General features: G+C 44.9%; 2 protein-coding genes and 3 non-coding genes across 5 annotated transcripts in view; 4 read left to right on the forward strand and 1 right to left on the reverse strand.

The window, feature by feature from the left end:
• Positions 1-10085, reverse strand: part of LOC107294327 (poly(ADP-ribose) glycohydrolase-like) — a gene marked incomplete at its 3' end in the record, with an annotated part of 41038 nt that extends 30953 nt beyond the window's left edge. Inside the window, 7 exon segments of the mRNA XM_029285593.1 lie at positions 1064-1138; positions 2223-2306; positions 3952-4074; positions 5733-5898; positions 6949-7908; positions 8642-8723; positions 9893-10085. Of these exon segments, the coding sequence (XP_029141426.1) occupies positions 1064-1138; positions 2223-2306; positions 3952-4074; positions 5733-5898; positions 6949-7908; positions 8642-8723; positions 9893-10085 (1683 nt within the window).
• A 378-nt stretch (positions 10086-10463) lies between these two features.
• Positions 10464-27893, forward strand: LOC107294331 (mitochondrial import inner membrane translocase subunit Tim23). Its single transcript, XM_015823560.1, has 8 exons — positions 10464-10609; positions 12860-12945; positions 13226-13245; positions 14016-14062; positions 15303-15387; positions 19296-19354; positions 21828-21938; positions 27489-27893. Exons 1-8 carry the CDS (start codon positions 10501-10503, stop codon positions 27602-27604), a joined length of 633 nt encoding a protein of 210 aa, XP_015679046.1. The 5' UTR covers positions 10464-10500; the 3' UTR covers positions 27605-27893.
• On the forward strand, positions 13592-13791 carry LOC114923102. Its single transcript, XR_003810565.1, has one exon. It is a non-coding gene; the product is annotated as a small nucleolar RNA SNORA74 (small nucleolar RNA).
• On the forward strand, positions 15707-15907 carry LOC114923103. The gene has a single exon (XR_003810566.1). It is a non-coding gene; the product is annotated as a small nucleolar RNA SNORA74 (small nucleolar RNA).
• Positions 23797-23997, forward strand: LOC114923104. The gene has a single exon (XR_003810567.1). It is a non-coding gene; the product is annotated as a small nucleolar RNA SNORA74 (small nucleolar RNA).
• Positions 27894-27995: the final 102 nt, after the last annotated feature.

Here is a 27995-nt window from a genome sequence, read left to right on the forward strand (position 1 = left end):
ATGAATCAGTTGCCAAGCATCTGAATGTAAATCACAAGACCCTGGAGAGGCTGCAACATTCCAGCTGATTGGTGCTTCTTCTGGGCTCAGCAGAAGCACCAGGATCAGCGCCGACCTCCAGCTGGAGCCTGGCACTGATCCTGGCGCTTCCACTGAGCCCTGATAGCCCCGAAGAAGCGCCAATCATCTGGAAAACAGTACTGATCCTGGCGCTTCCGCTGAGCCCTGACAGCCCTGCAGCTCCAGTCATCTCTCGCTCAGGTTTGTGCGGTGCTGCCACCGGTTCAGCTCATTCCCCTCCCCTGCTACCACTTTTTTAGGATGGTCGCGTACCACCTGCCAGGTGCCAATGTACCACAGTTGGTACCCGTACTACTGGTTGAAAAGCCCTGATCTACAGCACTATGAAAGAAACATAAAAAAAACTGAAACCCCGAGCGTTGTTAATCGGAAAGAAAGAAAAAAGTTGACGGGTTGCCCAGCCGTTTAGGGACCGTTCAACGTTACCACGGGAAAAATGGGAGGTGACTGTGTTTCACACTTACGACCACGGCAGCATCCCCGTGGTCACGTGATCAAAATTCAGGTGGACTCGTATTTAGGGCAAGTGGCCGTGTCCCCTTTTGCAAGCTTCTGACAAGCAAAGTTGAGGGGGATGTCGGACTCGCGTAACCCCTGTGTTACATACTAAACACCTGCAGTGATTTACTTAACAACTGTGGCAAACAAAGGTGGTAAAATGGGGGCAAAACTCACTTAGCAACCGTCTCACTTAGCAACGGAAATTTTGGCCTCCGTAGCGGTTCTGAGTGGAGGGCCACCTGTTACGTTCACAAAGAACTTAACACACACACAACACAGATACAATCCCTCGTTTTTCTCTGACCTCTGTGAACACCACACTAGGCACATTCAGTTATCTACAAGGAAAAGCCTGTATAAAATAGAATGAATAGGGGGGAAATAAAATAACCCTTCAAATCAGATTCCAACTACAAGAAGCAGTATTTGAATTACTATTATTATTTTGCAAGTTTCGGGGTCGTTTTATTTTTTTAATTACCTTATCGCAGAATTCAGCCAGGGCCGTGAAGTCCCATTTCTTGGCATAGGAAATATTATACTTGAGGACAGCTTCCTGCAAAATAAAAAAATATAGCACAACATTGGCAATGGGGGGAAAGAAGGGTGTTTTGAATCAACTGCACCCTCTGCTGTTCAACTGCCATTTGGCCACAGATGTAATGGCGCCGTTTGCAGAAAATACAAGTATATATTTTCAAAAATTACGGTAATAGCGCCGACGTTTGCAGAAAATACAGTATATATTTTTCAAAAATTATGGTTCAGAGGGGAAATCTCTGGAAGCTTTCCATTCCTATCTTTAGGGCTCCCCAAAGAATCAAACAAGCAGCCTAAAATGGCCACTTGTGATAGCTCTTTCACCCCAGCTTTGGGTTTTAAGGACAGGAACAGGAGCGGCAAACTTTTGTGGGTTAAAGTGGTTTAATTTCTCTTTAGCACCTTCCCAGACCTTCAAGATTGCTTGAAAAAGTAGAAATGTGGAACTTTGTTTCTGGAATCTTGGAAAAGGTGCGAATAAGAGTAAAAAGCCTTGTATTCCAATTCCTACTTTAAATCCCACCCAAAAAGTTTAAAGAGAAAAGAGAAAGAAGACTCAGTGTACTTTAGAACATGGGATAATTTCTATCAATGGCTGGAAAGACGAGTCAGAGAGAAAAGAACGTGATATGTAACTTTGAATATATATTAGCAAGAAGGCTATTGAGCGATTAATTAACATATTGTTTATGATAATTAACTGTTATCTATTGTTTGTTAAACACAAGAACCCAGACATCATGCTGTTTGCTAAATGTTGAGAATGTTATTTGGAAAAACCCCAACCCTAATCCTAACCCAAACCCTAACCCCGACCTCACCTTATTCCTAACCCTATAAAAACTAAAATAATTTATACCAAAAAAAACCAAAAACAAGCTTCTGACAAGCAAAAGGGGGAAGCAAATTCGCTTAATGACCGATTCCCTTAACTGCAGTGATTCTCTTAACAGCCATGGGAAAAAAAAACAACAACATGTAAAATCAGCCACCAATTCCATTCCCTAGCAATGAAAATTCTGGTCCAAATTTTGGCTGGTAAATTGAGGACTGTCTGTAATTCTTTGGCTGGTTACCGTCTGTAACTGAAAAGTTTTTACCTTCAGATCTCGGGAACAGGTGAATTTCTTGAGGAGTGAAGTCTGTATTAAGTCCCACCGGCTTCCAGCAGTCCTGTCACCGTTCTTTATAAAGAACAAATGTTTATATGTCATATTAAAAAACCATCCAACCTCTTAAGATTTACTCTCCGGTGAGAACGAAGAAAACTGAGCATGTATGCAATTTATAAAGCATCAACCGAATTTACAACTGTGTTCCTATTAGGAAAGGAAGTATGAAGCATTTACTTAAGTTTTAAGAGTATTGTACAGAGTAATCAACCTTTTTTCCCCCAACTAATCAATGGGACTGCACCAGTAAATATAATTTAGCTTCACGTTTTCTACTAACCGCGTTTCCCCGAAAATAAGACCCGGTCTTATATTTTGTTTGCCTCCAAAAAAGACACCAGGTCTTATTTTCGGGGGGGTGTCCTACCTTAGGACCAACACAGCCAGGCCTCCCAAACCATGACACTTGTCACACCACTGCTTGACTTGCGGCCAGATGCCATGTGGTGCATTGCGCTGTTGCCACTTTGATGCAAACGTTTTGTCCTGGTACTCATTGTTTGTTTGATACTCGATGCACAGTCTAGAACTTGTCAATGCCAGTTGCCCTGTGACTCACTACATTATTCTTTCTGGGAAAAATTGTTTTGCTACTCATCGTTTTTGCTACTCATCGCGCCTCCCAGAACCGATTAACGATCAGTATGAAGGCACCAAGGTAGTCCCACTTACCCAATAAAATTATTGTCCCTTTCTAATGCTGAACTTTACCAACTTCATAAAACGTTAATTTTTTTGCTTGTGCGTATGGAACGACTTGGAACCACAGACTTGTGCACCACGGAAGTATAAGGTTTGCTTATGGAAATGTTATTGTCATGAATGCAAAAGCTTTACTAATTATAAACAGCAAAGGGGCTGCTGTGGATTATATTAGATTTCTACAATATACTAATACTAATACTAATAATAATAGGAACTGCTTCCATCCTGCGACAATATCTGTAATACCATCAAACATCCACATCTGCCTATCCCAGGTAATGGGTAAGGACTCGATAGGTAGACAAAATGCCAAATCCAGTCTGAACATCTGGCTGACTGTGCGATGATCCATAATAATAATAATAATAATAAAGTTGGAAGGGACCTTGGAGGTCATCGAGTCCAACCTCCTGCTCAGGCAGGAAACACTACACCATTTCGGACAAGTGGCTGTCCAGTCTCTTCTTAAAAACTTCCAGTGTTGGAGCATTCACCGCTTTTGGAGGCAGGTTGTTCCACTGGTTAATTGTTCTAACTGTCAGGAAGTTTCTCCTTAGTTCTAGGTTGCTTCTCTCCTTGGTTAGTTTCCATCCGTTGCTTCTTGTCCTGCCTTCAGGCGCTTTGGAGAATAGCTTGACTCCCTCTTCTTTGTGGCAACCCCTGAGATACTGGAACATTGCTATCATGTCCCCCCTCATCCTTCTCTTCGTTAAACTAGACATACCCAATTCCAGCAACCGTTCCTTATATGTTTTAGCCTCCAGTCCCCTAATCATCTTTGTTGCTCTTCTCTGGAATCTTTCTAGAGTCTCAACATCTTTTTTACATCATGCACATCAGAAACAATTGGCCCCCGAATGTGATCGAGTAACACAACGATCATCAAAGGCAATCAAGAGCATAGCTAAGAAACACAGAAGATCCTGTTGCTTAAATAGTTACGTGGCCTCACCTCGTCTTCTACGGGATATAAATTCTGTTCCGAACAAGGCATTTTCACATGCTTATTGTCCCACAAATCCTTATAATGGGTCGGGAAAGGCTTAGGCACTTCTCCTTCCTTCAGAAGATCTACCTGCCACAGAGAAGATACGCCGAAAAACAGAAGCAAATCACATTTAAGCTTAAGGTCCGTATCCGCAACACTTCAAGACTTTTACAGTCACAAAATATACATGCCAGCATTTCTCAACCTTAGCAGCTTTAAGATTTGTGGACTCCAATTCCGAGAATTCCTCAGCTAGTTGAAGCCCACACATTTTAAAAGTTGTTCAGGTTGAGGAACATTGATATACAGAGGCCCACTCTGACTTAGGCAACCGTTCTGTTCCCCCAAAAAATCTTGTTACTTTTTGTACAAATAGGGTATTTAGCTGTGCAATGTGTTACTTGGTGTTCTAGATAGCATTCGTATTTTCAGATTTTAAGCCTGAATATATATATATATATACAGGGAATGAGAGAGTATCTGTAATTATATCTAACATTCATATTTTCACAGATTTAAACCTCTGGATGGGGGGTTGGCTGTGCTCTGATTGGATGGGGGAGTGTTCTGTTTGGGTGGGGGCTTTGTTGTGCTCAGGTTAGTCTGAGTTGCAGGGGGATTTGAGATGGTGAGCTTCATTGCTCACCATCTCAACAGCAATGAAGCTCACCATCTCAAATCCCCCTGCAACTCAGACTAACCTGAGCACANCAGAGCACAGCCAACCCCCCATCCAATCAGAGCACAGCCAAGCTCCTTAACCAATCAGAACACACCTCCACCCAATCAGAACACAGCCAAGCTCCCACCCAATCAGATCAAACCCCACTGGCAGTTAAAAGGAAGAAACAGCTGCGATCACACACTACTCCTAGAAGCACGAAGCTGAAGACACCAGCCTGAAGATGACAAATGTGACTTCGTTGAAACGTCGCCAAGACACTTCCAATTTTACGCGGGAGAAAACCTGAATATCCAAAGACCTCTCTCTCTCTCTCTCTCTCTCTCTCTCTATCTATCTATATATATATATGTAGGTCTTTAGTTATTCGGGTTTTCTCCCGCGTAGAAAGACCTACATACAAACACCCGCGAAAACCTCAGAAAACATATATATATATATATATATATACACACACACACATATATATATACATACATACATACATACATACATACATACATACAGGGACTGGGAGAGTATCTGTAAATACATCTAACACTTTACTTCAAACAATGCAACCGATACTCATTTTATATCAGATAGGTATTATTTGATTTTTCTGTCTTTCTCAATGAAGTGGTAGCAAGTTGCCGTAATACAGAAAAAGAACATCTCCTATTCCTATTGGCTTAGAAATATTAAGAATTGACAAGCAATTTAGGTACTGCGTCTCAAAAAAATCTGCTTGTGACGAGTGCAACTGATATGAGCCAGAGGATTTCCTTCCTTCTCCACTCTCCAGGTAGGAAACCTTGGGTAGACAAATGGCGAAGTGTGGGAACAAACGATAGTCTGAAAATCAAGAAGCGCCGATGAAATCTCCTAAGTTTTTCTTTGAACCTGCGTTTATATGAAACATACCCTTCACCCCCCAATTTTCTCTCTGAGATCCAAAGTTTTTTTTGGGGGGGGTGTCAGGATGTAGCAGTCTAAATGCTTCCTCAACCTACAAAATGTCAAGATGTCATGGAAAAGGGTCGGTCCAGGGAAGAAAGATTTGCTAGTAAAGGAAATAGCATACTCTGATTGTAACCGTATGTTTGGCAGAAGGTCTCAAGTGAGGAAGATGAAGACCACAGACCGGCAATCTTCGCATCTCTTCAATCGGCGTCCCAAACCACTTTTTGTTAGATGGGAGCGAGGGAGGGCTGTATTTACAATATTTCCTTCCCGGGCGGTGTTCACTCCTGTCGTTGAAAGATTTAAGATAAAACTTTCATTGGGTAAAGAAAAACATGTAGCAACAACAAGGACCGTTAATGAAAACTAAAACTAACATGGATAAAATACAGGAACTGCGCAACTTACAACAATTTGTAGAGTGGCTGTTTGAACGTACAACAGCACTGGAAACAAAAAAATGGTTAATGACTGTTTTTCACTCTTTTGACCACTGCAGCATCCACCTGGCCAGCTGATCAAAATTTGTACGCTTGGCAATGGACTCACAATTTATAATGGTTGCAGCGTCCCGGGGTCATGCAATCAGCTTTTGTGACTTTCTGACAAGCCAAGTCAACGGGGAAGCCAGGTTTACTTAACAACCATGTTACTAACTTGACAACTGTAGCAAGAAAGTCACTTAACAGCTGTCTTGCGTAGCAACAAGAATTTGGGACTCAACTGAAGTCGCAGGTCAAAGCTACCTGCATTCAGTACTCTCAGCTAACACGTCAAAAGAACTAGCCACATTATTCAACAGCAAAACAGCGACACTTTTGGCCTTAATGAAGCCCATCCTTAAAAACAACCCAATTCAAAAAAAGTACAAATGATTCTTCCTTTATTACGATGATGACGATATTAAATGCCCACTTTCCAATTGCAACTTCTGGCATTATTTTGTGAGAATTGTGGATCGACTGATCGGGGTTTCCCCCCCCCCCAAAAATTATTATTAGCACTACAGTAAAACTAAATTGCTTGTTTTGTCCTACGTTTGAGGGGGGGGGTGGAAATCCAGAAAATATCGTCTTTTATTCCCAATTGGGATCGATGAAATGGAATAATGGAACAACGAAAATTGCCTTTTCAAAACCCAAAGCGTGTTTTGCACCATCCCTAAAAACTTTGTCCTCTCGTCTGTCATCCCTGTGATTTTGCCACCCTGACGTACCTGCGTCTAATTTTCCGTTTTACTCTGAGTTTACTTGGAGTTGTCTTAGGACAACTCAAAAGCAGCTCCTTGTAATCCCAAATTAAGAGCCGGGAGGGGAATGGGGGGGACCCACCAATACCTTTTCTCATCCCCTCTATGGACCCGTGGGAAATGGGCGGTAATTTTAGAATCCTTCCTTCCCCCGTGCTTGGCGCTTCTGCCCTCCGATGCCAGGTGAGGCGAAGTTCCTGATACGTCCGTGAGCATCTCGGGATCTTTCGCGGGATTGTCCACGGCTTCGGCGTTGAGGCCAAATCGGTCCCCTTCGCTTTTCTGGGGTGCACACTGTCTCTTTCTGGAATCCAGGTCAGTCTCTGCCCTGCGGAACCGGGCAGAGTTGTCTGGTCCTTCCGGCACATCGACATTGCCGTGGTCCTCAAGAAGAGGGCTGATCTCCTCGTCGGCCTCCGACATCTGGCAACTGTTTCTGGAGTTGTCCACGTCCATGGGGGATTCGGGCTCGCTCTCCTTCTCAAATGAGGGCGACTCCCCTAAGCATCCCCGATCTCGGTCCCGAAAGCCATAAAGGTCGGACGAAGGGGCCAGACCACCTCCGTCGGAAAGCGGACTCTCCGGGATCACGTCGGCCTCCTCGGGCTCGGCGTTGTCGCCCACTGGATCCTCAGGGCCGCAATTTTTCATCGACAGCTGCGGGCTCTGCGGAGTTGCCTCCCTTGCGGGATCCCAGTCTTTGGAAGCCTGTTTCAGATTGGGCGTCTTGGTGGGGCTGCCCGGAGAAAGCTTCCGGGTGGCGCAGTTCTCCCGGATTTCATGACCGTCTCGATAAAGCTGAGCGCCAGTTTTGTACATCTGGTGAATGTTCACGTTTGTCAAGGGCTCGCTTGGTTTCAGAGCCTCGGCTTCGGACAGCTTATCCCTACAGGGGCCCTCAGCTGGAGGAAAAAAACCCTGCTTGGTGCTCATTTCTGCGGATAAATCTGAACACCCCTGCTCGAAGAGACCCTCGGCCTTTTTGGCATCACGGTCGAAAACACGGTCTTTTTTAACAAAGGCCATTTTGGGCTCGGCTTCCATGTTGCTTCTTTTGCTTTGTCTGCAGAAAGAAGATGCAAAGTGCGGTACATTTAAACAGAGACACATTACATGCAATTCCTTGCCGCTAGCCGGGCTGCTAGCAGTTGGTATCCCAACAACTGGAGGGCACGCAGTTGCCTCTCTCTGAATTAAAAGATTAAGAAGCTTGTAAAAAGCTGGATTGGAGCATCATTTTCATCCTAAATTTTCTAGATAAGCGTCGCCCACTCAATGGGCCACACCCACCCAATGGGCCACACCCACCCGGCACTCGATGCATAAGTGGGTTTTGGGTTGCAGTTTGGGCACTCGGTCTCTAAAAGGTTCTCCATCACTGAACTAAGCGATCGTGCCAAGCAGAGTGTGATTAAACACCCTTCCTTTACAAAACACTCCAAATGAGAAGCAGGCCCTCGGTCTGATATCAGCATCACTATGTACATCACCTCCTACACTGTGTATTCTTTTTGTTGACATCCTTGTTAATAAAACTATACTTCACTAAAAGGCGTAACAGCAAAAGCTAACATTCTAGTGCAGGGGTGTCAAACTGCCGGCCCGCAGGCTGGATACGTCATGCTGAAACCACGTGGCAATGGAAAAAAAAGTCACAATACGTCACGACACGTGACGTTGCGAGTTTGACACCCCTGTTCTAGTAGGATATTAGCGTCCTGGTGGAATAATCTAGCAGCAGCCGTTCCTATCAGCTGCAGCCAAAATAAAATTAGTTGAACCTTGTTTTGTTTTACCTTTCAGAGTCTATAGTTCTGGGTCCTCTGTTCTCCATCCAAGAGGTAATCCTCTTTTGTTTGTAAACTGGAAGGAAATATACAATAGTTTTACCGGAAGCAGAAAGGTTGGACCCAAACATGCCAATCATAAAACAGAGCTCTATAAATTAATACGTGTTTACTCTGGTATTTAATGGGCAGGAAGTTTGGGGAAATATACCAAAGCATTCGGAATTAGCTGCAGATCCAAGCCTGTGTTATTTGCCAAAGTTAAGTGTCACTTTTCTGACCCACAAGCTGCAGGTAGTTCTCGACTTGGGACTTTTCTTGCCACAGTTGTTAAGTGACTCGCCACAGTTGTTAAGTTAGTAACACAATTGTTAAAGTGAATCTGGCTACCCCCATTGACTTTGCTTGTCAGAAGGTCACATGACCCTAGACACTGCAACCGTTGTAAATATGAACAAGTTGCCGAGCGTCCCAATTTTGATCACGTGACAACGGGGGACGCTGCAAGGGTCGTATGTATAAAAAGCAGCCACAAGTCCCTTTTTTCAGTGTCGTTGTGACTTGGAACAGCCAGTTAACAAACTGTTGTTAAGTCGAGGACTACCTGTAGTTAAAACACAGCCAGAAAAGCCTCTTTAGTAGGTGGCTCCACATAGAGCTGGGCCTCTTCCAAGCGGAACACCATGCAAAATCTAATAATAATAATAATCTATATAAATAAAAATGTAAATGTTTGTTTGTTCAAAATCTTAAATCTCCGAAAGTTCTTCACCGATTGCTTTGAAATTTTGACACGACGTTGCATTCGAATACGCGCGTGTTTTTATATACCTACTATATATATATAGATGTCACACCCGTGACAGGTAAAAACATGATATATTACAAACGTGCGCTTTCTCTTTTCTCTCTTTTCCATTTAACCAGACTGAGCCACAGCAACGCATGGCTGGGTACAGCTAATAATAATAATAATAATAATAATAATAATAATAATAATAATAATAAAAGAAGAATAATTGTGGCACCCAGAACTCCACAGGAGGCAACTGCAGCTTTCCAGCAGAATAAAATAATAATAATAAAAAGCCATTTGCAGGCGAAGGGAACATGCCAGTCTAGGGTGGAGTCTGGGGGGGGGAGGGGAGTTCACAGAAGCAAGCAGGGCAGGGATCTCCTGGTGGTGACCCATCCCTCCCCTCCTCCCTCCAGCACGCCCGCATCTCAACCAACGGGGGCGCTCGCCTTTGTTCCCCACGGTGGCTGCGGGGCTGCCGGGTCCGGGCCCTTCCTCCCGGCGGCGGGGAGGCGGCGGGGGCGGCGGGACCACCTTCTCGGAGGAGGAAGGCGCCGGCCTCCCCCCGGAAGCGCCGGCGGGGAAGCAGGGGCCCACGCGAGCCCTTTTCCCGGGGGGTTCACACTCGGGCCCCGCGCTCATGCTGGGGGGGGCGACCCAGGTCACCCCCGGGAGACGGGGAGGCCCGGCCGCATCCTCCCGCTTCCTTCTCCTTCCTCGTTTCCCCGCCGAGCCGGAAAGCGAGTGTCGCAAAGAGAGCGGAGGGAGACGCGGAGGAGGAGTCGGAGGCGGCGCTCGCCGATGACGTCGCGCGCGCCTCGCTCGCACGCACGCGGATGACGTCGCGCGCGCCTGGCTCGCTCGCACGCGGACGACACCCGCTCCTCTCGCTCTTTCTAGAGGTCGTCCTCGCGGCGAAGGGCAGCTTCCGGTCGGGGGCCGGAAGGGGCGGCGCCGAGCGGGCAACGCGGCGCTGAGGCGAAGGAGAAGGAGGAGAAGCCGGAGGAGGAGAAGGAAGGAAGAGCAAGGGCGGCCCAGGCCCTCCGCCGCCGCCAGCATGGAAGGAGGCGCCGGGAACTCGAAGAGCTCCAGTTTCGCCGGCCTCTTCGGCGCCGGAGGAGTGGCGGGGCCGGGCTATTCCCACGCGGACCTGGCCGGCGTCCCTCGTGAGTGGGCCTCGCCGTTTCCCGGGCCCCGCGGGCCGAGCTTGGGGAAAGGCCGCTTTCCGTGGGGGTGGGGAGGGGCTGGGGAGGGTGGGGGGCGGAGAGATTTCGGCCTGAGGGGGTCCTCCGAGCAGCGGGGCGAAAAGGGATCGCCCCTTTAGCTGGGGGGGGGGGGTTCCTGTGATGATTGTATTTAATGTATTTAATGAATTAAGCGGGGACCTTTGATTTAAGAGGCAGCAAAGAGGCTCCTTCAAAGGGCCGCTCCCCCCCCCCGTCTGAAGGGGCCCTTGAGGAGGGGGGGTTCAAGGTCCATCGGGCAGCACGTGCTCATCCGATACACACACACACACACACACACATATCTATATATCTATATGAGTGCTTTTTGAACACCCTGTCAGCCTAAATATGGGAGAGAGAGAAGTCTTAACATGCAGACAGCCCAGGTTCGAATCTCGGAAGGGTATGTCTGACTGATGAAAACCAAACAAGGTTAGAAATAGCTATCTCAGTACTCCCTTAATTCTTTGTTAGCAATCCAAATTTTGAAAAACATATATCTCTATCTATCTTCCAGACTGCTGTTTTAACGCCCTGATGATGTCAGATGGTTCTGACGAAAGCTCGGCTCATTAAATTTTTAAACTTTTAAAATTTTATTCCTCTTGGTGCTCGGCTTTTATTTGCTTTTTATCATGACTACACCCAAGAGTCGGATTTTTAGTATAATGAATTCTCATATCTATCTATATCTATCTATATATATATATGTATAGAGAGAGAGAGAGAGAGAGAGATTCAGATTTCTTTTTGCTGACAAAAGATTTAAGTGGGAGACTAGTATAGCTATTTCGGACTCGTCTCCCACTTACATCTTTGACTCTTGTCAGCAAAAAGAAATCTGAATTTGTAATGTATCGCAGTTGTTGCGACTTGAGCCTGCTTAAGACCCCTAGTTGGGGGGGCTGCAAGGCAAAAGAGATTTTATATATATATATAAAAAAGTAGAACTCCAGTATAGCAGTCAAAATGCCAAGGTGCAATCAATCAGACCGGTCTGTCTGAAAAACTTTCTGTATATATATATATATATAGAGAGAGAGAGATATGTATGTATATTATTATTATTATTATTATTATTTTAATTTCTATACCGCCCTTCTCCCGCAGGACTCAGGGCGGTGCACAGCATATTAAAAACAGATACAATAACAATATACAAAAATAAAACCCTTCTAAAACCAAATTAAAAACCAAATATTAGAGGCTGTGTTCCAATTAAAATTATACTTAAAATCGTCCCTAAATAAAATNAGGGCGCGGCGGAAAGTAAGGAGATCCGGAATCATCCGGATCTCGGGGGGTAGTTCGTTCCAGAGGGTGGGGGCACCCACAGAGAAGGCCCTCCCCCTGGGGGTCGCCAGCCGACACTGTTTGGCCGACGGCACCCTGAGGAGACCCACTCTGTGGGAGCGTACCGGTCTATGGGAGGAAATCTGAGGCAGAAGGCGGTATAGATAGATAGATAGATATGTATACCATAGATAGATATGTATAGATAGATATAATCTATCTGATCTGAATCTGCTTTATCTCCTGAATCCAGACATCACACACACACAATTGGGTCTTCTTTATTTTTGTGAGATAGATAGATAGATAGATGTGTGTGTGTGTGTGTGTGTATATATATATATATATAGAGAGAGAGAGAGAATCTATCTGATCTGAATCTGCTTTATCTCCTGAATCCAGACTTCACACACACACACACTCACCTGATTGGGTCTTTTGGGGGGGGGAAACAGGATATCTCAAACCCTGATCTGCATCTAGAAGAGAATTGGAGCTGGAAGGGACCTTGGAGGTCTTCTAGTCCAGCCTTCCAAATCCAGCTTCCTCTCGCCTGCCTTCCAGATCCTGACGTTACCCTTCCTCAAATTCATTTGGAAAAAAGTTCCCCCACCTTCAGATTGGATTGCCTCCCTACCCCGTTGTGCCAGGCTAGCCTATAGCCTTTTGGGATCTCCTGGTGGTCTCTCATCCAGGCCCAGCCCTGCTTTTATCTCCTGAATCCGGTCATCACACACACACACACACACACCCTATTGGGTCCAGATCCTGATGTTGCCCTTTCTTGAATTCATTTGGGAAAAGTCAAGCATTACATGCAGCCCTCTTTGTTTGAATTGTTTTTTATGCTAAGTTGGCCTACTTTCCATCTTGAAACCTTGTTTTTTTTTCTTTCAGTGACTGGAATGAATCCCTTGTCCCCTTATTTAAATGTTGACCCAAGATATCTTATACAGGTGAGACCTCCACGATTGCTCTCTTGTGTATTGAGGTGTGCTTGCATGTGAATCAACATTCAAAAATGCCTTGTATTTGTGATTGTATAAATTACTTGATGTATAACATTGATGTGGTTTTGAATACGATTAAAATAGGTAACTGAAAATGTGGTACATAAAGACTCCGCAGTTAGGTGAGTGCAGTTTGTGGTCAGGAGCTGTGTTCTTTAATTCTCTGACTGGAGGACTTCTTGAAAACATCTGGCTGACTTCAGGTGAAAATATATTTCTCCCACAAAGTACTTGGGAATGTGTGAAAATAAAGTCAAGCAAGAAAACAAATGGATTACCCTGTCATGAATAAAACTACCGTAACATTTTAAATACGTCACACAAACCTGTGTAACCTAAGTTGTTACGGTGCAGATTTATTTCCACTCTTATTTGGATGTATTGCATTTTTCTTTCCCCAACTGCCAAATCAAAAGTTAACATAGCTGGGCCCGTTTTTTGAATTTGAAAAAAAATCAGATTTTTTTTCTTTGCTTTATATTATTTAAGAAGAAAATATTAGGCATACTCTTATAATCCATTTTTATTTTTTTCCTGTGGGTTTTTCCAGGCCTCCCCATCTATAGAAAAAGGCCCTAATCTCAGAGTTGGTGATTCTGAATATATTTTGTTCCTAAATTCCAGCGGTGGTCAGCTGTCTGTCAGAACTGTGTCTTTGACAGTGTTACACTGCTGGGAGAGAAAAGTACTGTGTGTTTAGCTGTCTGTCATTTTCTCTGTTCTGGAGGTAACTGACACCAGTGTTCACAGTATTGTGCTTTGCTGAGAGTGTGTTGAGCAGAAAATCTCCTGGTCGGCACTGGTCTGAAAGCATACACAGCTATGGGTCGGCATTAATTTCTGAAACAGAGTATTATGCAACCATGTTAGTACAGCTCATTACATCAGCCATGTCGATTGTAACTAATGCTGGATTAAGAATGTATTACAGTTTCTCGCTGGATGCTGGATAATGAAGATAACATTTATTTGTACTGTAGAAATACAATTGTTCCCTTTTGTAGGGCGCAGTAATAAGTAATTCAAAAGAAAATCGGGTAGACTCTTTTTCCCCTTCTATTTTATTTACTGGGTGGATGGACAATTAGCAGTTTCCATAAACACTCTAATAAAATGAGTATCATCTGCTTCTTTTCACGAAACTAAGGAAATCAAATGCAGCTATTGCTGAAAAGAAAATTAAAAACAAAGTCCTATGTCTACTTAAGTAAAATGGATGACCTCGATCATTTTGGTCCCCGTCTAAACTTGACCGCAAGAAATGTTAACCGCCTACAACATAATGTCCACCCACAGTAGTAAAAAATAACTATTAGTACTACGACCCAACTACAAACATAAGTCATCTTATATAGCTCTCTTTATTAGTCGGTTAACTTCAAAATTCCCTTTGGGCAGGTAAAGTGGGGGTGTATTAAAGGATGAAACCCCAGTTTGAGACTGAATGAATCCTCAAAAGAAGTAATACAAACCTGGTATTATTAAACAGGTTCAGAAAAAGGCAGTATATTAACAAGATGTTCCTTGCTCAGAATACAGAGTGAAATATTTTCCTGCAACTTTAACTCTGTTGATCGATGCTCAGGTCCAGGGGGAAGGCAGCTGTCTTAATTGATGCCATTTTCAACAGTGGTACATTATTGGAAGATACAAGTACTTCCTTGTGACCTGTGTCAATCACCATTTTGGAGACAATAGCAGTTTGAGACAGGGTTGGGCAAGAAATAAATATACCACTTTCAATGATTAAATTTTAATCTCTGTCACGAGGCTTCTTGAATGTCATGGCATTGAAGGCCCCAGATTGCACGCACAAACCTGTGCTTTTAAAAGAAATTTTAATTCCCACCCACCCCACCCCATTTGCTTGCAATATCTCAGTATGCTCCATCCCATGATTTAAAAATCCCTATCATATTATGTATATTGTATGCAACCCGTTCTTTTTTTAAATAAATATCTATATTTTTATTCATTTGGCTTTAGCAGTTCTGTAAGCAATTTAAAATTGTGGAAGATTGCTTGGAGGTGTTATTTTTTTACTGCACGTTAACGAAGCATATATTTTAGGGAGTCTCTGGCTGAGAATAATAATAGTGTTTTGGGTTACGGAAGGCTGAGAAAGGAATATTTAAGAGTGGAGCCAAGACAGGTTGAGAAAAGCCTTAATTCACTTCTCCATTACATGGCCATGATTTCCATTTCTATAACGTGACTAATAAAAGCATCAGCGTCATAGTATTGTTGGAGAACAATTGATTGGTTTTAAATACAAGTATGAGATTAATCAACTTTTTTTTACACATATTCTGTTTGATTTATCTGACCAGGAGCTGCTTTTGGGGCATTAAATGGCTTGAGACTGGGTTTAAAAGAGACACAAAACATGGCTTGGTCCAAACCTAGGAATGTACAGTAAGTATTTGATTTCATTAGAGGCCATTTATTTTCTTTCTTCTCTATTTTGAGAATGCAAAGCTATTCTTGATGTGCGACCGATGTGGGTATCATGTGTTTGCTTAATCTCTGATCCAGTTTGCTGGTTGTGTTATTGAGGCCCAGGATGTTGAAGCAAATTTAAGGTTATTGGAGCTGTATGTGAAAGAAGCCCGGGTATAAAATATGAATGATTCCCTAAATTATTTTGTTCCTGTGGGTTTTTCCAGGCCTCCCCATCTATAAAAAGGGTCCTAATCTCAGAGTTGATGATTCTGAATATATTTTGTTCCTAAATTCCAGCGGTGGTCAGCTGTCTGTCAGAACTGTGTCTTTGACAGTGTTACACTGCTGGGAGAGAAAAGTACTGTGTGTTTAGCTGTCTGTCATTTTCTCTGTTCTGGAGGTAACTGACACCAGTGTTCACAGTATTGTGCTTTGCTGAGAGTGTGTTGACCAGAAAACCTCCTGGTCAGCACTGGTCTGGAAAGCATACACAGCTATGTGTATCCAAAATGTATGCTTGCCTCATTCATGGATAAGTTGTTGAGGCAGGGCAGGTAGATGGAAGGGAAAGAGCTCAATCAATTCCTTTCCTGGTTTACATTCCTAAATTTAAACAATGAACTCCATGTATCATAGCAGTCAGCAGAGACATCACCCTGCCAACGAAAGTGCGTATAGTCAAGGCCATGGTTTCCCCAGTTGCAATGTATGGCTGTGAAAGTTGGACCATAAGAAAGGCTGAGCGCCAGAGAATGGAGGCCTTTGAACTCTGGTGCTGGAGAAGACTCCTGCGAGTCCCCTGGACTGCAAGGCGATCAAACCGGTCAGTCCTAGAGGAGATCCACCCCGACTGCTCTTTAGAAGGCCAGATCCTGAAGTTGAAACTCAAGTACTTTGGCCACCTAATGAGAAGGAAGGACTCCCTGGAGAAGAGCCTGATGCTGGGAAAGATGGAGGGCAATAGAAGAAGGGGACGACAGAGAATGAGGTGGCTGGATGGAGTCACTGAAGCAGGAGGCGTGAGCTTCAATGGACTCCAGAAGATGGTAGAGGACAGGAAGCCCTGGAGGAACGTCATCCATGGGGTCGCGATAGGTCGGACACGACTTCGCAACTAACAACAACAATGACCTATACCAGTGGCCTCCAACCTTTTGGGCACCAGGGACCAGTTCCTTGGACAGAGGTTTTTCTACGGACTGGAAGAAGTGGTTTTGCATACTGCCTGCTTCCCGCAGATGGGGCTTCCCTTGTTTGCGCGGCCCGGTTTCTGGCATGCCATGACCTATACAGCCCAGTAAATAACTTCACTTTTTAAAAAAAAATAGGTGTCATAACAATTTGAGGGCATTTTGGCTGGTTAATTAGTAATAATAGTTATTCTCTTGTAACCTTACGAGACGTCTATAACTATTGACAATCCCTTAGTTTAGATGTTTTGTTTGTTAGTTGGAAAATCCAAGCACTTTCCAAACGCCCTACAAGTCTGCATTTTGTTGTTGACATGTTTCCAACAGCTTTTTAAAATATATATATATATATCCAAATTTCTTTTTTCTGGATATAAAATATTTCGCAGTTGCGACTTGAGCCTGCTCTATGCCCCTAGTTGGGGGCGGCAAGGCAAGAGATACTGTAAAAAGAGTAAAACTGCAGTATGGCAGTTGAAAATGTCAAGGTGTTCACAATCAGACCGATCTGTCTGAACTCCCTATATATATATATGTGTGTATGTATGTATGTATGTATATATATATTAGATATTGCTTTGAGTGGGTGGTTCCTGGCGTTAAAATATTGAGCTTTCCGTAAAACTGAGGACGGAGGTGGATTTTTGTGGAAAGACTCAAGTCAGAATGGTGACCTGTAATTGTATCATTGTTCTTAGTTTATTTTGGAAAGGCAGTTGCTTTTAAATAGGCTAGAGTGGGCACGTTTTTGCATTTTCTGCTCAGATAAGTGGAACAAAAAGAGTGACTAATAAATAGGTGCTTCTGGTAGTCATTTCAGACTAAAAAAACGGTCAAATGAAAATGAAATGATTTGAACCAGCAGATGGTGCCAAACTTCAATTAGCCTTTGTGGATTTCTAGGAAGAGTAAAGGTCATTTCTTGCAATGTTGCTTCATTCTGCAAACTGGGATGGGTTGTGAGAAAATTTATGGAGGATTACAAGTTCCGGGAGAAGCAGGTAGGTAGAGAGTGGAGAGCACCATCAGAGAACCTCCTGTTGGAGAAGGCAGAAAAAGAAATCCAGGTGTCCTATATAGCAAGGAAGAGAGCATAGCCACAAGCTCATCACTTGGGTGACCTGCTAAGTTTTTAAAAAAAATTTCTGCATGTTCACTATTTTCATCACCATCAGCACCATTATTTGGGGGACGGGGGTGTCATGACATCTTAAAGTTTGTAAAATCCTGCCTTAAGCCAAATGGAAGCCATGTTCACCAGCAGGCTTGCCCTTCTATATGGATGCCCTAGCTCAGAGGTCACCAACTTTTCTTGGTTGGCGGACTGAAGGGGAAGCATGCGCGCGAGTAAAAACCGTGAACATAACACATGACGCAAACGGGGCGGGGCTGGTGCCCATGTGATAACTCACTAGCCCTGCCCTGTTCTTGCGCAGTGGCGTCCCATTTTTGCACTCCAAGGTGCAGCGTCCTGTTTTTGCACCCCGTGTCGCTAGCACGGGTGGGGCTGTGTGCGCAAACATGTGAGCACTGGCCAGCCTGCCCGGTGGCCACTAGGCCACGGCTCGCTACTGGGCCGCAGCCCACAGGTTGGGGACCCCTGCCCTAGCTTGGTAAAGTATTGCTACAACAGTGTGTCTCCTTTGTGTGATGTTTAAATTTACTGCCCTGTAGGCATATCAAAATGTCAGAATAGATTTCTTGGCGAGCTCATTTTCCAGCCTAGAAATGATGGATACAGGGACTTTACTCCTGTTCATTTCATATTAAGCCATAATGGTTTCGGTTTGAGTTCTGTCTGTCATTGTCTCAGCATGTGCTCACTGATGACCAAGAAGAAATATTTGATAATAAAATAGATGTGACCACTTCACTCTTCTGTTCTATAAAGTAGCTGGGAACAAAGATTTCTACCGGCCGAGTCCCTACAATGGTGGAAACTTAAGAGAGATTGTCTCTGTTGGGGACGCACTGCAAAGTAGTTGTATTACCTTTTGCTTACTCTCTAGCAGCTGGATCAAACAATGATCTAATTGCCATAACTTTCATTCCCAGGAGACTTTGTTATGGATTGCCTTATCTGGAAACATGATTCAGCCTCTCTCAAGAAGGAAGGCTAAATACATTTAACCAGCATGTTGACAGAGAAAAGCTTTAATAACATGTTGATGCCTAGTGCTTTTCTCCAGAATTGAAAAATTAGAAGCTAAAGAGGTTCTTAAGTAAGGATCTACTAGGAACCTGCCTTGTTTTTCACGTACACGATCGTTTTTTCTTGTCAGATATTCTTCAGGATCTTCTCTACTTGATTTAAACTGTTTATTGCTGAAAGAATTGCTGTTTGTATTGATTGTGCTGCAGTAAATGCTAATTATGGAAGCGATTGGGTAGTGCCAAATTGGATTTACACAAAAGTTCCAGATTTACTTGACAATGCCAGCTGCCTTAAAGGTAGCTAAACATGTTGGCAGTAAATCACTTTTACGCCATGGCTAATCCAGGCATTACAGAGGAAAATGACATGGAAATTTTTGTGTAACACACAGTTCCTTTTTCGTGGGAAGGGTTGGCCCATCCTTTAATTATCGTTGCCTAATGTAAAACAGGTTATATAAGATAGGGTGTTGGCAGACAATTGGCTGGCCTATTATTTGGGCACCACACTAAACATCTTGCTCCTTTTTCTTGAAGGGTTTTAAATATGGTGACACGGCAAGGAGCATTATGGGCAAACACTCTTGGATCTTTAGGTAAGTGCTTGTTTCGCAAGCTAAATCTACAAAACTCCCATTTTCCCCCCCAAAAAATAAATAATAATCTAGGATGTTAGAAGGAAATTTTAAGATCCAGCTGAACTGTACGACAAGTCCAGGAGCTCTTACCAGCCAACTGAATAGCACAATAGCATCCTTGGCTTATGACAGCAATCAGGACCAGAATTTCCATTGCTAAGCAAGGCGGTGTGAAATGGGTCGCATCCTATTGTACAACCTTTTCTGCTACGCTTATTAAGTGAATCGTGCAGTTCTTAAGTGAATGTTGCATTCCCCATTGACTTCGCTTGTTGGACGTCTAGCTGGGAAGATCGCAAATGGGGATTACATGACCTCAGGATGCTGCAGCTCTTGGCAACATCCCAGTTGCCAAGTGCCCAAATTTTGACCACGTGACCGCGAGGGGGGCTGCAACGGTCTTAAGTCCCTTTTTTCCCCAGTGCTGTTGCAACTTTGAAGAATCATAAATGGCTGTAAGCAGAGGAACTACTAGCACCCTGCTCTCAATCCCAATTCAAGGATTGAAGCTGTTGATCATTATGCTGCTTATTGAACATTTAGAGGGCCACCGTACCCTGGATCCTCCTATCTACGGGGCAGTTCTAGATTGCAACCCTGGAAAACAGGCCATAAGACTTGGGCTCAAAGGCAATTGGGTTCAGAGTGCAATCGGGCAGGTGATACATTAACAGATGCTTCCCAGCTGTGTTGGCTTTTCTTGTGTAATATTTCTCTGTGTTCCCGATCTTTTACCCTGACCTGCTTTTGCGCAAACAGTATGGACTCAGTGGGCTCATAGATCGCTGGACAGAGGCGAAGATGAAAAAAAAAATCCCTTTTTATGACTCACACTGGCTAACCTGCAGCTGCACATCCCCAGATCAGTCCTTACCATCTCATGAGCTTGATAAATATTTTGTTTCAAGATGCGAAAGCTAAAAAGAGACCGACTCTTCAGGTTTCTATCCCTTAAATCTGGGTTTGTGTACGTGCGTGGACAGTCTAACATGAATTGCAGTAGGAAGGGTTCCCTTGACAGTAGCAATAGCACTTAGACTTACACACCGCTTCAAACAGCCCTCTCTAAGCGGTTTACAGAGTCAGCCTCTTGCCCCCCCCCCAAACAATCTGGGTCCTCATTTGACCGACCTCGGTAGGATGGAAGGCTGAGTCAACCTTGAGTCGATGAGGATCAAACTCCTGGCAGTGGGCAGAGTCAGCCTGCAATACGGCACTCTAACCCCTGCGCCACCATAGACGGCAGCACCCACTGATCAGGTCTGCCCCGCGTGGGTCTGATCTGGTTGGATGAGGGGCCTCCACCACCAGCAGGACCCAAGCCCAACTTGAGTGCTTCTTTTGTAATCTGGTAACCTTGAGTTGTCTACTGCTATTAAAAATAGAGATATTTGTAAATGATAACTGCTTACGAGTGAGCGACAGGGATTCTAAGTCCTAACTGAGGCACGCCCGAGGTCTTCGGCACGCTGGGCACAGTTTTGCTTTCAGAGGGTGGAGGAAAAAACCTTTTGAATCTAATCCCACTTTCCAAAAACAGTTCTGCATAGCCCTTAAGGAAGATATGTCTGTCATTCCCCTTTGTGAGTCTGTGATCCTGTGCTTGTTCCCTTCCAAATCCAGAGCAATAGTTTCAAGAGAATGTTTGAAACAATTTGAGTTACCCATTCCTATATTTTGCTCCTGGTGGTGGTGAAGATGATGCTAAGCATGCAGGAACAGGGTGGTTGATCAAATCACAGGTAGTCCTTGACTTACAAGCATAGTTGGGCCAAAAATTTCTGTTTGCTAAGCGGGACATGTGTTAAGTGAGTTTTGCCCCATTTTACAACCTTCCTAAGTAAATCACTGCAGCTGTTAAGCGAGTAACATGGTTGTTTAAGTGAAACTAGTTTTTCCATTGACGTTGTTGGTCAGAAGGTTGCAAAAGGGGAATCTCATGACCCCAGAACATAAAATATGAGTCCATTGCCAGACGTCTGAATTTTGATCCCGGGACCCACGGGGATGCCGCAACGGTTACAAGAACGGTCCTAAGTCACGTTTTCTGTGCTGCTGTAACTTCAGACAGTCACTCAACGAACCTTTGTTAAGTCAAGGACGACCCGGACAAAGGCAGCAACCCTCCCTGCAGCTCAAGCCAGGGCCTGCCATCCGTTGAGCTGAAATCCTGAAGGAGCTGAAATCCTGAAGGGAGCTGAAATCCTGAAGGGAGTGCTGCTCCAGTTTCATTCATGAGATCTTGTGAGAAGGGTGGGATATTTTTGTGTTCCCCAGGTTAGACATGTCCTTTTTTTAAGCCAGCCTTAAAGGGGGAGGGGGGGAGAGGAAAAACACTGATGCTGAAAAAAGGGCTGACACTCTGTGGCTGTGTCCTCCTTCTTGGACGGGCATTTTAACGTCTCCTTTATCGATTTTAATTTCCTCCCAGCGCTGCTGTACAGTGCCTTTGGCGTCATCATTGAAAAGACACGAGGGGCAGAAGACGATCTGAACACGGTGGCAGCCGGGACCATGACAGGGATGTTGTATAAAAGTACAGGTATGGGAGCAAAAGGACTTCTGTCTCCTGCTGGTTTTGAGCATACAGGTTCGTCCTCGGCTCACTAAACCAGGGGTCTCAAACTCAATTTCATTGAGGGCCGCATCAGCATTGCAGTTGCCCTCGGGGGGGGGTGACCAGGGTGGGTGCAGCCTAATGGGTGGGCGTGGATGGAGTGGGTGTGGCCTACTGAGTGGCCGTGGCCAGCTCTACATCGTTCGTGTCAAGGGTGCCTGTGGGGGCCTGGGCAGGAGTGGGACAGATCGGAGGGTCTCTGGCAGAAGGGGGTGGGACCAGGGCAGAGCCCATCAAGCCGGATATGTGAAGTAGGTGAGGGCCATTTGCTGGCCACTTCCAGGAGATGGTCCATGTCTTCATTCCTCACAAAGGATGACACCTCCCCAGCATGCACCCAGGGGGCGGGGGCGACACGGCGGGGACTGGTTCCTCGCTGTTTCCGGACGGTCTTGTGGAGCTAAGACTGAATGTGTTTCAGCATAGATGGCCACCACAAAATTGTACATTGGCTCCCGGCTGGCCTGGGCCAAGGCCAAGGCAGTGGGGGCCGTTCCCTCACTGTTTCCAAGATGGCTTCGCGGGCCACATGAAACCACGGGCCACATTCGGCCCCTTGTGTTTGACATGTCTGCACTAAACGAACGGTCACTAAATGAACTCTTGTAAGTGAAGGACTGCCTATAATAGTTGGATAAGACTATTGACTGCACCGGGCACTGTTCTTTATTCCTTCTCTTGTGATTGATAAGGAGTCTTCGTTATCACATTGTCAGGTGGCTAAAATCCACCTTACCTTTGAACCTGCTGACTGCCCAATAAAGGTTTTCCTGCAAGATCCTCCCAAGAAGAAGGAGAACAAAAAAACAGGGAAATCAGCTGTTAATTTGGTTTACAGACTTCCCCACTTTGAAGGGGGGGGGGGAAACCAATCTACCTTTTTATTTGCCTGAACTTCTGCCTAGTACAGCTTGAATCGCCCCCTCTTCCCCTTCAGCCTTAGTCAGACATTATTGGAGGCAATAAAGCTACTGCTTCTGTTTGCTTAAAGATAAAGCTAACATTAAATCTTAAAAGGCAGCTTTATTTTACCTGTCCTCAAGAGCGACACCGGATACTGGCCACCTCCTAACCATGTTCATTAGATTAAAACATTGCCTCTGTGTCTGCAAACTGTCACTTAAGGGGTTGTTGGAAACAAAGTTATCATCAGTGTTAAGCATCCGGATAATATACGGGTAGCCCTCAACGCCCCAAATTTAGGTTGCTAAATGAGTTTTGCCCCATTTTACGACTGTTCTTGTCACCGTTGCTGCAAAGTGGCTAATTTAGTCACACAGTTGTAAAGTCAGTCTGTCTTCCCCCAAAGCCAATCTTGGCTTTGCTAGTCAGAAGGTTGCCAAATCTGGTCACATGACCCCCAGGACACGGCAACTGTCATAAGTATGAGTCGGCTTCCACGCGTCTGAATTTTGATCACATGACCGTGGGGAGCCTGCGACGGTCGTATGAAAAACGGTCCTAAGTCACCTTTTTCAGTGCAGTTGTAACTTTGAGCGGTCCCTAAATGACCTCTTGTAAGTCAAGGACTACTTGCATATGTACAATCAGGAGACAATATGTTAGTTTTGGGTTCGTTTTGACAACATCTAGAGTTATTTCGGTAATCAGTCAGTTGCCGGTCCAGTAAAGCCTTGTTTTATCTTGTATTTATGAAAAGGGACTCTTGGATTTAATCTGCTTGGGGGGGCTCTTAACACGAGGCAGGACATTTTGTTTCTACGAGTGGAAGACTTGCTTTATATCCCGGAGAAGACATTTTCCTTCTTCTTTGGGCCTCCTTCCCAGTGGTAGTCAGCTGTCTTGATCACTTCCATGTCTTTGATAGTGTTACACCGCTGGAAGATAAAAGGATTGCCTCGGGGTCTGACAGTCCCCATCTCCGTTCTGGAGACGGTCGACACAGCCTCTGCAGTACTATGCTTCCTTGAAAATGTGCTGAGCGAAACAGACCGGATCAGCACGGGTTTTGGAAGCATACACACATCATGTTACTCCGGTATAAGGCACGTGCCTTTGATTGATTAAGAGAAGGCGCCAATGTCAATTAAGATACTTTCAATTTGTAATGTTTTCTAGAGGTTAAAAATGTAGCAAATGTACAGTTGTTGTGTATTTTAAATTATGTGATACCTTGTCCTGTTCAGCTTAACAGAACTTCATTCAAAGGGCCACTGGATGCAACAGACCAAATTTCTTTCTGGACCCCCCCTTGAAACAAGAGGCAATACATACCATGCGTAGAGTAGCGTAAAACAACGCAGAATATTTAAATTTTTGTAATAGGGTCGTCACGTAAACAACCTATAGTGTGGTCTATACATGACATACTTTTACATTTAACAGACCATCTGGAATAACGGATTTCACCCTTTCCCCAATGAGTGTTGTTTCAAAGCAGCTCTATGATCACCTTGGTTTTTGTTTAGAGGTTTGACTTGTCATAGCGGGGAGCTTAAAAATTGCCTGAGGAAAATGCCTGTACAATAATGGGAGTTTGTAAAATCCCAGGCGGTAGTCGCCCCTAGGAGTTAGTACCACCCGGATACTTGTTAAGACACGCAAGCAGGCGCATTATTTCGTGGAATGATGTGTGTTTTTGTTCGCCTCAAAGCATGTTTTGCAACGCATGTCACGTTGACCTAGTTTATCGCAGCTGGCTTATGCTTCAAAGGCACTTTGGGAATGGGTCGTGTCCCGGTGTTTCGGAATCGAAGCATTGGGCTGCCGATGGCCCTAACAGGTGTGCACTCTAAATCGCGGTCTTAGGAATAGCACAGAAATATTAGCAGCCATGTGTTTGGTTATACCAGCAATGGCTCCTGAAGAACTCTTTGGACACTTGACACTCTTAAGTGACCATCAGACCATCATATATCCCCCTAGATTCTGGATCCTAAGGATGATACCTTGGCCGGTCCAGCACACTCTCCCGGCCTCTCCTTATTTTATTTCTTTTAAAGGGGGAAGCGTAATGGCGGCCTCCAGTCACTTGGACTTGGGACAGCCTGTATAAATTGAGTCAGGCAGCTTCTCCATTGCTGGGATCTGAGGCCCACAGTAAGGAAAGTGAAAGCTTCTGTGCATTTCATCATTTCACTCTATATATCATCACTTCTTTAGAACACCTGCATAAATAGGCGTGGCTCGCCCTTCTTGCCAAGAGGTAGAAAACTGAGTCCGCAAGAAGGGCGGGATATAAATTCAAACAATAAATAAATAAATAAACTCACATATGCCACACAGGCAGGCAGATTATTATTCCTGTCCCTGCAGAATGCAGACAGGTAGACTCTACAGCAGGGGTAGTCAACCTTGGCTCTTTTATGACGCGTGGACTTCAACTCTCAGAATTCCTGAGCCAGCCATGCTGAGGGGAAAGGGAGAGGTTTCCAAGCTGAGCCATGCTGGCTCAGGAATTCTGGGAGTTGAAGTCCACGCGTCATAAAAGAGCCAAGGTTTGACTACCCCTGCTCTGCAGCATGCAAACTTGGCAACTTAAAAAAAAGACTTGTGCCCGGGGGAGTTGAAGTCCACAAGTCTTGGAAGTTGCCCCGTTCGGAGACCCCCTGCTCCACAGTTTTCCAGATCTTCTGATTTGAGTAGCAGCTGCAGCAAGACACACATTTGTGCTTCTGCTGGTCAGGAGTCACGCATTCTCACTGACACAGCTAACCCCAGACAGTGTCATTTATTCATGGTTCTGCCTTTCTTCTTCATTGCTACCTGCGTACAAGTCAGCGGTGGCATTCCACTTGCAGGACCGCGTTCCGGAGAGACCTTTGTTGTTGTTAGTTGCGAAGTCGTGTCCAACCCATCGCGACCCCATGGACCACATTCCTCCAGGCCTTCCTGTCCTCTACCATCTTCTGGAGTCCATTTAAGCTCACGCCTCCTGCTTCAGGGACTCCCTCCAGCCACCTCCTTCTCTGTCATCCCCTTCTTCTCTTGCCCTCCATCTTGCCCAGCATTAGGCTCTTCTCCAGGGAGTCCTTCCTTCTCATTAGGTGGCCAAAGTATTTGAGTTTCAACTTCAGGATCTTACTAGCTGGGAAGAAAAATCCTATTTTCAGATAATTGCTGTCAGGGTAAACCAATTTTTTTTTTTTATTAAGTTTGCGTACGTGTGCAAGAGAGATGACGACGAACGCCCCCTTTGTGAGGCTCTGGGGAGTTGACAGCTAATCTTGCCCAACCAGAATGCTGATTGCAGGGGTGGAGAACTGCTGAAGCCTATCGCTTAGTAGGCAGAAGTGGAAAAAAAAGAAGGGTAAAAAGTCAGGAGTGGCATCTGGAAATCCCCAACCCACCAACTCAGTTTAGCCAAAATTAAGAGACTTTAATTAGAGACTTTCAGAGCAAAATCAGACACCCTACGTAGCTTGTGTGGCTGTGGATCTTCGCTTAATTCCTGGGTGTTTTAGGTCTCAGGATATTGAGGAACATCAAAAAAGAAGTTTCACGCTGTATAAACAGCTGTTTTTTTTTTCTCTAATATCGTGGTTCAACTTTTTCTGCTCTTTGTTTTCCTGGAAAGGCACTTTATTGCCCACTCCCTTCAGATTCTAACTCTCCTTAAACTGGGTGAAATTTTTTAATTATGTTTGATGTGAAAACAGATGATGTACTTCCTGCCTCTTCCTGCTTCAAAGTGACCTTGATTATGCCCGCCGTAGGTCCTGACACGCGTTGTTCCTGTTACGTCCTATTTTATTTTCATTATTTATGGATCGAATTTATTTGCCCACCCATCTTGTAGTAAACGACTCTGGGCAGCTTTTTTTAAATTACAGCAATAGTGTCCTATGCAAGGAATCCCCATCCCCAACTTTTTATAGGTTTGTTGACACTCTTCAGTTATAATTTAGATGATTAAAGGTCAGTGTTTTTAACGATGCATAATCTGCAGATGGGAATCCACTAACTGGGGGGCGAGCTCCTGAACTCACGTCCGCCTTTCCCATAAACCAGAGGTAGGCAACCTTGGCTCTTTTATGACTTCAACTCCCAGAATTCCTGAGCCAGCCACGCTGAGGGGGAAAGGGAGAGGTTTCCAAGCTGAGCCACGCCGACTCAGGAATTCTGGGAGTTGAAGTCCACGAGTCATCAAAGAGCCAAGGTGGCCTACCCCTGCCCATAGACCAACTAGAGCTTTGCTAATAGAGCTTAAAGTGCTAAAATTAGATTTTCAAAATCGGCATTGTAAGTGTGTTTAAAAAAAAATAAAGTTTTTTTCTTTGGTGGAGCCAGATTATGGCCACAAGTTTCTCAGCTGATTTGGAAGAGAGAAATTTAAGAGTTCAAAGGGTGTAACAAGAGGAAACTGTTTGTCTTATATATACTGGGAAGTCCCCACCAGTCTTCTTGTATAGACTTTACAGATGTGCCCGTGTGCCTTGCGTGGGTGAAGGTCCGCCATTGGCACCTACCAATGCTGGCCGATGTCTTATTTACTGACGCTTCGTTTCCTCACAGGTGGATTGCGTGGGGTAGCCAGAGGTGGCATCGCAGGACTCATGCTGACAGGCCTCTACTCGCTGTACAACAACTGGGAGCACATGAGGGGCTCCATGCAACGGCAGTCCCTTTGAGCGGAGCGGCGGAGGAGGATGCCTCTATCCGTGCAACGCAATCGGACTGGACCCCCCCTTCGTTATAGTACCCAGCGGACACACAACACACACACACACACACACACCACTCAAGACCACCGGTTCTCGCGGCAACGGTGGGGCTCTTGAGCATTCCGCATCCTTCAGGGCCACGGGTGGCGAAGAGCGCCATTTTACCTGCAGAAATGAAGATCTCGTCTCCATAAGCATGTTTGTACGCCGAGGCCATTGCTTGATTTGACTGTAATAAAATGTATGTGCTGAAAAACGTTAAGTTTTTAAGAGCTGCCCACCGACGACGGCCTGAGCTTAGCAGAGCACCAGGGATTGGCGTTCAAGGTAGGTAGCGAAGCCCTCCCTCGGAGCAAGG

Source organism: Protobothrops mucrosquamatus, unplaced genomic scaffold (genome assembly GCF_001527695.2).
Source record: "Protobothrops mucrosquamatus isolate PMUCROS unplaced genomic scaffold, P.Mucros_1.0 scaffold1911, whole genome shotgun sequence".
In the NCBI taxonomy this organism is placed as follows: domain Eukaryota; kingdom Metazoa; phylum Chordata; class Lepidosauria; order Squamata; family Viperidae; genus Protobothrops; species Protobothrops mucrosquamatus.